Genomic DNA, 12,915 nt, shown 5'->3' with positions numbered 1-12,915 from the left:
TTTGTGCTATCAAACTTCTATTTTCATAAGTAGCTTTTTTTGTGCGTGTAAAAGTAGGCCAGAGTTGTTTTTTTTCCGCGTTGTGGTCGTCAGGCATTCATTTGAACGACTGAACAATTGAGGAAGATTTCTGAAACGTCTCCACTTCTCATACAGAATGAGTTTAATTGAATTGTATGCATTTTTTTTGCCCCGCCTTCACTTCACTCGACCGAACGGCTCATTGTGAAATCAAGCGAGCGTCACACAGATTCATTTGAGCCGTCTTGTTTTGCGCGTGAAATTCTTGTCTCCGTCCAACGAGCGGAGCCGAGCTGCCAAGTGGGTCATCAAAACTCCCCGCGCGGGTTCGACGACGAGCTCCGCAGCAGATGTGCGTGCGCGCGCGCACACACGTATGCAATCATCATCATTTTCACACAGTAGAAATCCTGACGTAGTGAATTTTCCACGTGACTGCAATGCTCAGTCAAATCATTTTATTTGCCGCTTCTTTTCAAACAAACCCTAACTTTAATTACAATCGTCAACTTTTTGCCTGAGCCGTTAATGTGTGATCAAATAAACAACCAGCGAAACCTCAAAATGGCCGCTTCAATATGCATGGAAGACCAAAAGAGTTATCATTAAATAAAGAAAAATGACATCATTGTTTTTATTTGTTTGGTTCTGACACTTCCATAGAGTCAAAACAAAAATGGACGTGACTTGACTTTTTTGCGGGTCCACTCCCGATGGACACGCCCACCAAATTGTATGTTGTGCCAAGTGGAACGACTTCGGTGGCCTTTTACGGACACCAGGAAATGGCCCCCAATAAAACAAAACCCATGAATAATACGCATATGCATCAAATATATATATTAAAAAAAAAGATCCAAAATCCAAGGGCGAGTTTGTAAGGCATATTTTCAGCCAACATACATAATATAAAATGTTACAACATTGAATGCTTGTTTGGCGCTAACGTGGAAGGTTGACGAATTGGTTCAATTCTGTCGGCTTTCCGTCTGCTTTGCTGAATAGAACGCACTCGGAGACTCCATTTTCAAAACGATCTTTGGATGAACACGGCTGTAAAAATAGACAGCTTTTAAAGGCCTGAAAATGGCAATGCACAATAATAGACACTCAAGAAAAGGAAAACGTGGTGTGAAAATAGTATCAAAGAATCAATTGGTGTAAAAATAGCTGAAGTGAATTGAGGTGACATCCGATACTCTCATCTTGCGTTTGATCGTGTTCACGTCATTTTTTACGAACGCGTTAACCACAACGAATTCAGCTGTTTAATTGCGGCCCTTCTTTAATGGCGTGCGTTTGCGAGCGCCATCCATCTCCGTTACAGTGCAGATGACGGCGTCGCTCATCACCAGCACATCAGAGTGAGCCGCTACAGTGGCGTGAAAGACGATAGCGGCGCCAAAGGGGCTTTTGGCGGGGGGGGGGGGGGGGGGGGGGGGCTTCCAAGATGAGGACGATAAAAAGCCAGTGTGATAGAGAAGCGCTTGTGGAAGTGTTACTTGTCATTTGGTGCGGCGACAAGGTCACTCGGAGGACCCCGTAAAATAAATGTCGGATGTATTTTTCAAGCTCTTTGTCATCAAACGTCCTTGCTGGGAAAGTAGGAAAAAAAAAAAAGGTTTATTCAGCTGCCACTGTGTGACACATGGCATCGTGTTAGCAAGCTAGTAAAGACTTTTCGTCCCGCAAGGTCACAAAAACATTCACAAACAAAAAAGTGGCAGCCTTCACACGGACATTTGGTTTTTTTTTCCGTCATCACCAGCATTTTTCAAAGAGGCTCGAATATGTTGGGAGAAATGACTTCCTGCTTGAGAGAAGACAAATATTTGACGACGTGGATCCGCACAGTTGAGGATGTCGTGTGCATGCCAGGCCACTAGTTGGCGATGTAACAAGTAGTACAGAATGCAGCACTTGAAAGCGTTCAAACAAAATCATTGATTTCAAAGACAGACGCATGAACAATGCGAAGTTCGCAACATTCAGTCAATTGAAATATACAATTAATACAATTAATTAGTACAATTAATGTTTCCTTGTTTGGGATTTTGTATTACGGTAATTCACAACTCGTCATGTATTCGATCATTATTAGAATTTCTGAACAATGAATTGGGCTCTTTTACCAAGCAAAGGGAATGAATTGCTCTTCTTCTTTGTTTGTGTCTGCATGAATGTATTGCACTGCCTCTTGGTGGCCAAAGTAGGCAATTGCAGTATTAAATCTTGGTCAACCAATAGTTTCATTCTTTAGATTCAAATGTAGCGTTTTTTTTTACTCGTTAAACACAAATAGATTGATGGTATATGAATTGGATTTTGGTTTATTTTTCATCAAATAAATTGAATCAAATATTATCATATCACATTGTTATTGTCTTCTTTCTTCTGACATGTTTTGTGTTCCAAACAATTTTCCCTTTCCCTTTTCTGACATTGTGCATTTCAATTCAAATGAAGCCGAGACTGAGACATGTGACTTTCTCCGGGGAGAGCGGAAATGAAAATTCCTAGTTTGTTGCTTTAATTGTGCTTGATGTGATTGTTCCCCACCGCCTACTGTGTTTGGCGGCCCTGCCGGAATTCAACCCCCGCTTGCGGAAAACCAAATCAGGCCATTTGAAAGGGCGAGCGTTTGACAATCTTGCCAAGGTTCGACTTTCTGGAAACACGTCAAAGAGGAGGAAGCAAGACAGGCTGCCGACTTTTGTTGGACGTCTCGTTTGTGGCAAAAGTACGCCAACCTGCAAGTCGCACCTGTTGTGAGATGTCACCTGTTTCCCTCGTCAACAATCTGTGCCGGCAACATCTTGAAATGGGCTCACGTGGTCTCAAGCCCTGTTGCCATGACAACAGGCCTTTCAAGCGCTTCGACGTCAGCGATGCTAAATGGCAAATCTCAGAGGCCGCTGATTAAAGGAAGATGGGGGGTTGGGGGGGGGATTAAACGTGAGGCACACCTGCACAATCTTGTCATCTTCGGGGACTTCAACATAGTTACAAGATGGCGGCAAATCGCTACTTTTGCATTCGTCAAGCTCCTCAACCTTCTTCAACATAGTTCCTTGCCTCCAGGATGACGCCAGATGGCGGCAAATCGCTGCTTTTGTCTAAATGAAGCTCCTTAACTCACTTAGCCGTAGTTCCTTACCACTTGGATGCCATAAGATGGCGGTAAAGCACTACGTTTGTCTAAATAGAACTACTGGACCTACTCCCCGAGTTCGTTCATGTTTCTTGTAGGTGCTTGTCGGCCATTCAAAAGTATTTTATGCTTCATTTTATTCAACTTTCACTGAAAAGTATCAAGAATTTGCTTGGTGTAAAAGTTGTATTATTTCCAACTCTCTGCTTTGTCAGTGAGTGGCATGAAAATGGCTGGCAGCGAGACTTGCGTGGGTTTCTCCCGCTGTCATCCAACACGGGCGCTAACGTCGTCTCGTCCTCTCGGGATCTTCAAATCACGCGTCTCATTTCCATACGCGGCGGGAAAAAGCCGCCCGGCCGGCGGCGCCGTATCGCCCGCTCGCCTCCCACGGACGGCGCTTCATCAGATTCATTTAGCGGGATTTGGTCCCATCGCATTTCCATCGCCGCGGTCCAAATAGATCCGTTTAAAATGAGGATTTCCTGCCAGGACATTATTACAACTCTCGGGAGTCTTCCATTATGCACTTAACAATGACACCTTTGGCAGATGGCACATTAATCCCGCGCCGCCCTCGGCTACCTGTTTGATGCTCCGACAATTTTCCATAACGGGAAGCACGTGGCGGCCGGGTCGGCACGTGCGGCTCGGGAATCAGCCGGCAGTCAAGCTAATCCACAAATCTATGAGGCGACCTTTTGCTCATCTGTGCGCCTTTTGAAAGTCAAAATCACAGACTGGAAAGTCTCGCGTGTTGGCGGCTGGCAGCTTCTCACTTGACATCAATGGGAATTTTTACAAAAGGAATTGCAAAGTATCTGCTTCAGGTGGAGATTAAAATCTCAACTGAAACCCCAATATATGTATATATGTGTGTGTGTGTGTGTGTGTGTGTGTGTGTGTGTGTATCTATCTATATATATATACAGATTTGAATAACTGTGAGCTAGATTGTTGTCACTAATTGACCAGAAGCTCAAAGTTTTAAAATAAAGCACACGTTTAAAAGAAAGAACAAATAAAAAAATAAAAAATAAAATTAAAATTAAAATTAAAAAAAAGGAGAGCAATGATAACATGTCAAATCGAATGAACAATACTGAGCTCTCCAGAAAAAAAATAAAAATAAAATAAAATTAAAAATAAAAATTAGAAATTAAAAAAGAAAGAACAAAAGACTCCTTTGATAAGATGAAAAAAGATGTCGATGCTACCAGGGGGCTCCACAATGCGACGATCCCCAGCAAGCATTATTATGCACAAATCCGTGATGTGCTGCGAGTCGGGCAGGAAGAAGCAAATTAACATTCAGCAGCCGGCGTCTGTGTGCCGCTGCGCCGTAAAGCAAAAGGTTAGAAAATCAAGATAATCTCTGTCATGTCGACGCTTTGGAGGGAGAGAACCCCCCCCCCCCCCACCCGCCCCTTAACACCCCTAGAGTGGATTTTACCTTTTGACATTTCCAACTTTTCTCATACCAAGAAAATTACTGCAGGAGTTTTTTTTCCTCTCCTTTTTCTTGAAAGCTGCGATTTTCAAAAGCGAATCTAACCAGGTTCTTTCAAAACCTCCTGTCTTGCATTTGCGAGAACATGTTTCACTTTGGTAAAACAACTCAAAAGGAACCGGACCCAACAGAATACAACATTTATTGGGACAAATAGTCATTAGCGTCTAAAACGTCTAAAACGTCTAAAACTTCATATTGGAGAGATCGAAACAGTCAGTTGTAGTATGATGACTTACCAATAGGTGGCGCTGTCGCTCTGTGAGTGAGCGATTGCGCAATCGAAGGTGAGGCTAGCTGCTCACTGCCGCAATTCACGTCTCGTCCGCGTGTTTGAACGGGAAATATGCAAGTAGAAGACGTAAGTTTGGGGGGGAAAAATGTTTTTTAGTCATGATTTGTTTATTATTGTTTTACACTTCTTGACCTTGTCTGATCTGTACAATGTTTTTGCTTTTGATCTTCTTCAGGCATGCCAATTCTGGACCAGGCTTTGTGCAATGGGATCACGACATTGAAAGAAATGACTCATTTGTCCCAAAAGGATGAAAATGAGATTTGACGTGACACAAAAATGTTGGCCCTTCAACACAAAAGTATTTGACTTGTTTATTTGTTAGTTGTCTCCTAATGAAATGCTCTCATTGTTAATTTTTCCTCACTCGGGATTTGGAATCAGTGAGACTGTAATGAAGATGCCCCCCCCCCCCTCCCCCCAACACGCACACACACACAGAGCAGCCAAACTACTGTAAGTCAGCACTTGTGTGTAATGGGGCGATAAAAACACTTAACACGGAAGTTGGTTGTGAACGTGTGTTTGTCTTTGTGTTTTCAGAGATGACGTCAGCTATGAAGCCTGTACAGTCAACTGCCCGCTTTTGATGGTAAATTATATATTTATTTTTAACCCCTATATTATTTTCGAAGCTTCATTTTGTCGGGTCATATCCCTGTTGAATTGGAAAGTACTGCTTTGCCGCCATCTTGTGGCTGCTGTTGGCAATTGCATAACTTCAAAGGGCCCAAAACCATATCGTTCAAAAATGTCCTAAAAATAAGCAGCGATGTTATGGTGACTTCAACGCGCACATAGAAACGGAGCAACCGACAAAAAGACAATCCAAACACTTAAAAGTATTCAAACGAGCGATTATATTTCGTCTCACCAAAGTCGGCTCGTAGAGGCACTAAATGAATGAAAGTAAAATTGAGAAAAGAAAAAAAAAGGGAACTGAAATCAAATAAAAATGAGTATTTCCGCAAGGGATAACTTAAACGACATTTTCCGTTTACAAAACTGTAATTAAATTGAAAATGTGGCGCTTGCCGTGTATTGAACAAAACAAAAACGTTTCCTTGAGGCTTAAAAACACAAATCTGCCATATATACGTAAAGGTGAAAGGTGAACCGCGATGTGATCGGGGCTTCACTGTAGCGGAGGTCAAAGTTCACATTCAAGGTGCGCTGTTCGCCCTCGCCTGTCACCGTGCGACTGACGGATGGCGTGCTTGTCAAATGGCGGATTATGTGAACGCTCGCCGACGTTGAAGGTCGGCGTGTGCAGACGGAAGGTTCCGCAGCTCGTGACCTCCGTCGTGACCTCCGTCGTGCACACCGCCCGCAGGCCAGCGCGCCAACAACGCATCCATACGTAACATCAATTATGCGTGAGATGAGGAACGATTGAGTCGCGGCTAACTTGACTTGTAGTTCAATTTGTTCTCTCATCAAGTTTGGAACTAGTAGCCACACTAGTAGAATGACAAGGACATACTGGCTGACCACATGTTACTAGCGATGCTGCTAATATCAGTGATTCTACTAGTTAACATCTGGCGCTTCACTAGTGGTACGACAATCACGCAACGAGTTCCACATGTTCTGCCTGCAGTCCATCCAAGTGTTCTGTTAAACTGCACAAATGTCATGACACGAGTCTCTGCATGAGCCTGATGACGATCCTGTTGATTGGAATCAGCTGCGTTGGAAGAGGGAAACCTCCAAAAGCTGCAGGACGCCGGCCCTTGAGGACCCAGTTTGCCCACCCCTGAGTTAGATGGACAATTGAGCGCACGAGTAGGACAACATGGCACGTATGCACGATATGTGACACGCTCCCTCCCCGAGTGCTGGCATGTTGTGCGCATGCGCAATTGCCGGGCTCACACGCAGCGACGCCAGCGAGCGCAAACTGCTCATTCGCTCCGTGCACGCTGACACTTCAGCATACATTGGAAGCAAACGAAAGAAATCATATCAATTTCACACAAAAAAAATTCAGCTTGCAGGCCGAGAGGATCTTTGCAGAGCCGAGTGGACTCGAACATCTGCCGCCTCAGACTTCGAACTTGTTCGGCTCGTTTTGGACAAGTTGACAGCATGAACCAAACCGCGGGAGCCACCAACGCTTACCGGAGATGCTCCAAGGCAGGGAAGGTACCTGGAATTTATTTTTCTTCCTTCTGTTTTGTCACGAGGATGTGTGTGCGCGCGCGCGCGCGTTTGTGTGTGTGTGTGTGTGGGGGGGGGGGGGGTGGGGGGTAAAGAAGAGGGAGACTGCGGGGAAAAGCAGGAGTATGTGGGTAGAATGCAAAGGCAAAAAAAAAAAAAAACCCACCAGCGTTTCTTATCTATCAACACGCACGACCAATGCAAGTTACGTTCACGCGCGCATTGTGCACGACACGTTTATTGTCTTGTCTCCTCTGCGGATCAGCTTCCGTTATTTTGACTTAATTAACCACTTGAGAGGTTTCTCTATATTGTGAAACTAATGACTTTGTTTTATTGGAGGTGTACCTAATGAAGTGGCCGAAAAGTGGGCGTGTTTGAAAGTACTGTAGTGTGTGTGTGTGGGGGGGGGGCTAATAGGGGATGCATGGCGATACTGATGGCGGAGCATCGTTGTGCAATAACAGCTGTAAAAGTGTGGCTGTGTTTGAGATATGGGGCGGGAGATTAAACGTAAAGCACTAAATACAAACTCTAGAAATACGAAAGAGCGCTTGTTGTAGCACTCCACCCCTCAAGGGGCGATATTGAGCTGTAGTCTTGTACACCAAAACGAACATCTATGGAGCATGCTGCCCCCTGTTGGATGGGAATACAGTTTACAGGCGTCACTTGCTTTATATGGAGGAATATCGATTTCCTCTTCGGTTGTAATCGTTTCAGAGTATGATTTGGGCATGAGTAGAGATGTGCGCATACGTTTTCAGACGTAGCGCTTTCATCGATCCCTTTTGGCAGCCACTGTTCTCTTCAGCGACTCGCATGCCATTGATATTTGCACTATGAATGTTTATTATTACGCATTGCCTAATCCAGTGAGATACAATCCTTTTTCAGTGTTGATTTGGGGAGGGGGGGTTATTATATCGCGGGGCGTATTATTATCTGCAAAAGACAATACTTTGGATTGTTTTCTTATATGACTGTTTGAATGATAGTAATAATAATAATAATTATTAATTAATAATAATTAATAATAATTAATAATTCAAATACTCATCAGTAAAACTTTATTGATTTTTAAAAGGAAATTCAGTACTGTCTTTACTGTTATTGATGAAAGGGTATGAATGATCTAAGGGACACATTTGATCCATTTTGTGAGCTGTGTGTGTTTGTGTGTGTGTACTTGTGTGTTCTAATTGTGGACTCGCCTACACGCTTACCCTTTTCATTCGAACCCACCGGCAGGACCATTGTGAGCTTGTCGAAAGGCAGACGACTCTTTGATGAGCTGTCTGCCTGTCTGTCTGTCGGGGCGGCGGTTTTTCTATTTGCGATGCGTTGACAAGTCGCCCACGGGGGTCCGCTCCTTTCATGGTCCCACTTGAAAGGCCTTCCAGTCCGCCCCTGTTGCGGTTGCGCCTTTACATCAACTTATGAGTGTGGAAACGACTCTCCGGGAAAAGTACTGGTGTTGGTACTCTCGCTTGGGAAAAATGTGGGCGTTAAAACATCCACAACCCGCATGGGTGCGAGATGATGGCAAACAAAAAAAAACATTTTTGTGTGTTGAAACCTTTCATCAGGAAAAGTGCATTGTGGGTGTTCAAACACATCCCACAGCCATCTTCTTGAATTGTTCTGATGGCAGCGAAGGCAAATGCTGATGATAGGGCGGTCCTTTAATTGTGTGACGTCACACTTCCGGTCTCCCAAGTGCTTCTGGGAAATGAAGTCATTGTTGGCTGCGTGAAGCGGGGGCGAGCTTCTGCCTCGTTTGCTTTTTCAAGCACCTTTAAACTTATTCAGAAACTTCTTTTGCTCTTTGTGGCTTCATTTGATCATGCATGAGTTTAATTTGTGTTATGTATATAAAGTGTGGCAAGTTTTGTTGATGCCGGATACCCGCAGGCCAATAAACATGCCCACATGGTGTTTTGCTTTTATTCTATTCAATAAAGTTACGTTTATTTTCATGCTGTCCTGACAAAAGTGGTAGGGCTTGACTTGGCCACTAGGTGGCAGTGCTACACAAGTAGTTGGGCAAAAGGCATAATAACGTTTTTTTTTGGTGACGTATGCTTGTATTATGTATTATTTTAATATAATTAAGTATCAGAACATAAAGCATCTAATTTCCATAATGTATTCCTTTTCTTCATGTCATTTTGAATTACCTCCCAATTAATGAGGTCCTTATTCAACCCCCCCATATCTTATTTTCCTTCCTTTTATTGTGCTGCGTCGGCCCTTGACAAGCTTCCGGTCCCGCGTGTGCTCACTAAATCCTAATTAGCTCTCGCTTTTGATTGTTTCCACCATTTCAAGTTCACTCGTCCTTTCATCTGCAAAATAAGACAAATGTGATCACAGCAACATTCAAAGTTCACCTCTTCCTTCCCGCTTCAGGAAAATTACAAATCAGTTGACTCATCTGTGGATATTAAAAAGTGCACCTTTGTCCAATTACATCTTTTTAAATGAGAATAATATTTTGTCCAACAAAGACCTTCTTGTCTTTGAAGCCTGACAGCAGCGTGCAAATCAACAGTTTTTTATTCCAGGTGTTATTCCTGATTATATTCTGGGCACTGTTCCTGGATTTTCAAGTGTTTCTCCAGGTGTCGTTCTGGTCAATATTCGAGGCAATATCCCAAGAGTTATTCTAGATTTGAGTCGGAGCTTTATTCTGGGCATCATCCCAGAAGTTCTTGCAGGCCTTATTCCAGGTGTGATTGAGCGAGTGAAAGGCCCGAAGCCCGCTGAAAGCCGTTCGGCTGCAGGGCTGCGGGGCTGCAGGGCCGCAGGCTTGTTAATTGGCGTCCGTCCGAATGCGGCAAATATGGATCGGCTGGCGCCGCCTCTCATTACGCTGCAGGACTTTATAATGCGCGCTTATCACTTCAGCACCCTGGCAGGAGTTTATGGAAATGATGATCGATTCCCTCCCTCGCAGTCGGATGAAGCCGAATGTTTGTCTCAATCACGATTTGCCATCTGACGGCTACACGTGGCCAATTAGCCGTGGAAATCTTTAGGGTCGTTGCCTTCTTCATCATCATCATCATCATCATCCCTTTTCTGGAATATGTTTGAAGGATTACTGTTCATTTGATTCTGATGACACTTGAATATGTTTCTGAATTTTGGACCATCTCACACTTGCATCTTTTGTATTGTGAAGCTTTCGACGACATATCAATCACCAAAAGACATCCTGGGAATATTTGTCACCAGCGAGACTCAACATTTGAAAGAGAAGGAGTGAAAAAGTGAAGCTTTAGAGGCGGGACGCTTAATCCTTGTGTGTGTGCGTGTGCGCGCGCGCAGTGGCGCTCGTGCGTTCCTTGAGAAATGTTCATCAAGCGTTTTCTTCTCCTCTTCTTGGCCTCTTCCTCGCTCGCCGCTCGCGTTGTGTTGGATTTTTGTTATTTTGCGTTTCCCGGCCAGCAGATCAACATAATAAACAATCTCCCATCTGCGATATTTACAGCGCCATAAAACCTATAGACGTGCAAATAAAGTTTTTACAGCTCCGGCAGTATTATTCATCTTTTATTGAGTGTGAAAAGCAAATTCTTCAAGCAGATCTGGAGGTGGCAAAAAGCAGCCTTGCTGCCGATGAATGATGCGAATGCGGCACGACTTTCTTTTATTATTTATTCCATTCCCACCTCCATCGCCTCACTCGTCATTATTATGCTTCAAACTTGATTTCTTTCTCTTTCTTTTCTTTCTTTTTTTGCATCAGATTTGTTCGACGTGTTGTGTTTTCCGGCGCGTTGTGTGATATGACTGCAAACGTTGCCATTTGTCTTGACGTGCGGTGAGTGGAAATCAATAAGTGCCTTGTTCTGACGATAATCGCTGAAAGACGGCAGACTTTTTGCTCCACGGCGACAAACTGCAGGAATATTCAACTGCTCTCGTTGCTTTTTGCGTCCAGAAATGATATACTTCTGTTTAACACTGGCGATAAACCAAATATTTATTTCATTTAGTCACATGACCTTGCCAGCCTGTTAATGTGCAAATAAAGCAAAGTTAACAAGCTAACAGTTGCTAACAAATAGCAAGATGGCAACCCGAGTAGAGAAATGACAATAAGACGTTGTGCCCTGTGGTCAGGTTCTTTATTTTGGTAAGAGGATAGCTCACATGCTAACAGGTGGCATGCTAGCATATAGCAAGATGCTAACCTGAGTGGAGAAAGCAGTAAGGCAGCTTGATAAAGATTTGACGAGCTCGTGTTGGGGAACCATTTAAACGGGGATGAGCTCAAATGTTAGCATGCTATCAGTAGCCATGCTAATATATAGCAAGATGCTAAACTGAATATTGATGCAGAAGGTGGTCTGTTGTAAGGAAGCATTTTTAAAAGGTACTATCTGAAATGTTAACATGCCAACCGCCATCTTGTGCAAGACATCCGCCATGTTTGGAGGTGATTTCTTTCGTGGATTTTGCCTTTTGATGAAACTTTGCGTTGTTGTCTTTGGGCTTCTTTAGTCTAAAAAAATATTTATCATATTTCATGATGAGCCGAGACTAAAAGTTGACCCGATTTTGGCTTCTTAAATCTTTGCTGTCTCGGCATATTTCATATTAATGGTAGCTGGCCAATTGTTATTGATCGCTGTATTGATTCCCTGCTTGTGCGCTTTGTTGTTTTCAGCGCCACACAACTTTGTATCTTGTGCTGTAACTCTCCAGCTTGCTCATTATTTTCTGCTTTTGTTCTTTAAATGTATAAAAAAGAAAACAAAAGTGTTGATGTGAGCCACCCAGCAGGAAGTTTTGTAGCTTTTGGTCTTGTTAGCGCTGTAGCTTGTAGCCTGCGGTGATAATTACAAAGGAAGCGTTTGGCACAAACCTTGCTAACAATCACCTCATCTATCCTGGATTGTATTCGTTAAAAAAACAAATAAAATACTTTATAGGTTAAATATGCAGCAATCGGCACTTTTGCGCATTGTGTGCGCCCCCTAATGGTGTGGATGACATTTAGCTGGAATTAAAGCGGTGCCCCGAATAACGACACGTTTTTCAAGTTCTGAGCCGTCACAATAAATTGTGTTGCTTTTCAGAAGGGCTGCAATGGAGTCATATTATTTCATTTGACTTTATTGCACAAAATTGCTGAGTGAATTGAGTTACAAGCTTGGACAGGGAGTGAATTAAACTTGTAAGTCAAGGTAGCACCGTATTGACTTGTAAGTGCGCTACATCCCATTTCCTCCATTCAGACGCAGGCAATTTTCTAGATTTATTGCAAACACATTCATACTTGTGTGTGTGTGTGCGTGCGCTCTCGGCAGCTGGCGGCAGGCGATATGGCTCGACTTGACAAACGGCGGCGTTCTCAACTCTATGCGTTTACTTTGTCTTTCTTAAATATTGATGTTTCGCAGGGCCGAAAATATGGGGACGCATTCCAAGTGAGGACGTCGCGCAGCCGTAACGACTTCCGCTTGGACATGAAGACGAAGCCTTCAAGTCCAAGTGGATGCGTCACTTCATGACTTTGTTTTGACATCATAGATGACGCAAGTGAGGGACTCGTTGATTTCATTTTCGATCCGTCGCTCTCATTCCGTTGCGTATCCAATGAGTGGGACTCAAACGCCACAAGTGATTTGGAATATGCACAGATGGTCATTCTCAAATCAATCAATCAATGTGTATTTATACTTTGTAAACTAGTTTGTCAATAATGGCGTTAAATTCGTGTTGCCTGAAAATAATAACGCCAGGTATCAGGGCCCGACTGTTATT

General features: G+C 43.5%; 1 protein-coding gene across 1 annotated transcript in view; it reads left to right on the top strand.

Annotated features, from left to right (window-relative positions):
• The first annotated feature begins 6,878 nt into the window (after nt 1-6,878).
• The window catches only part of dpp6a (dipeptidyl-peptidase 6a), a 102,452-nt gene continuing 96,415 nt past the window's right edge, over nt 6,879-12,915 (top strand). Inside the window, exon 1 of the mRNA XM_077554141.1 lies at nt 6,879-7,122. Coding sequence (XP_077410267.1) covers nt 7,066-7,122 — 57 coding nt within the window. The 5' untranslated portion in view covers nt 6,879-7,065. The remainder of the gene's footprint in view (nt 7,123-12,915) is intronic.

This window comes from Vanacampus margaritifer, chromosome 20 (assembly GCF_051991255.1).
Source record: "Vanacampus margaritifer isolate UIUO_Vmar chromosome 20, RoL_Vmar_1.0, whole genome shotgun sequence".
NCBI classification, from domain to species: Eukaryota; Metazoa; Chordata; class Actinopteri; order Syngnathiformes; family Syngnathidae; genus Vanacampus; species Vanacampus margaritifer.
Note: the sequence above shows the minus strand (reverse complement) of the source record. Positions and strands in the feature narration are given on the sequence as shown.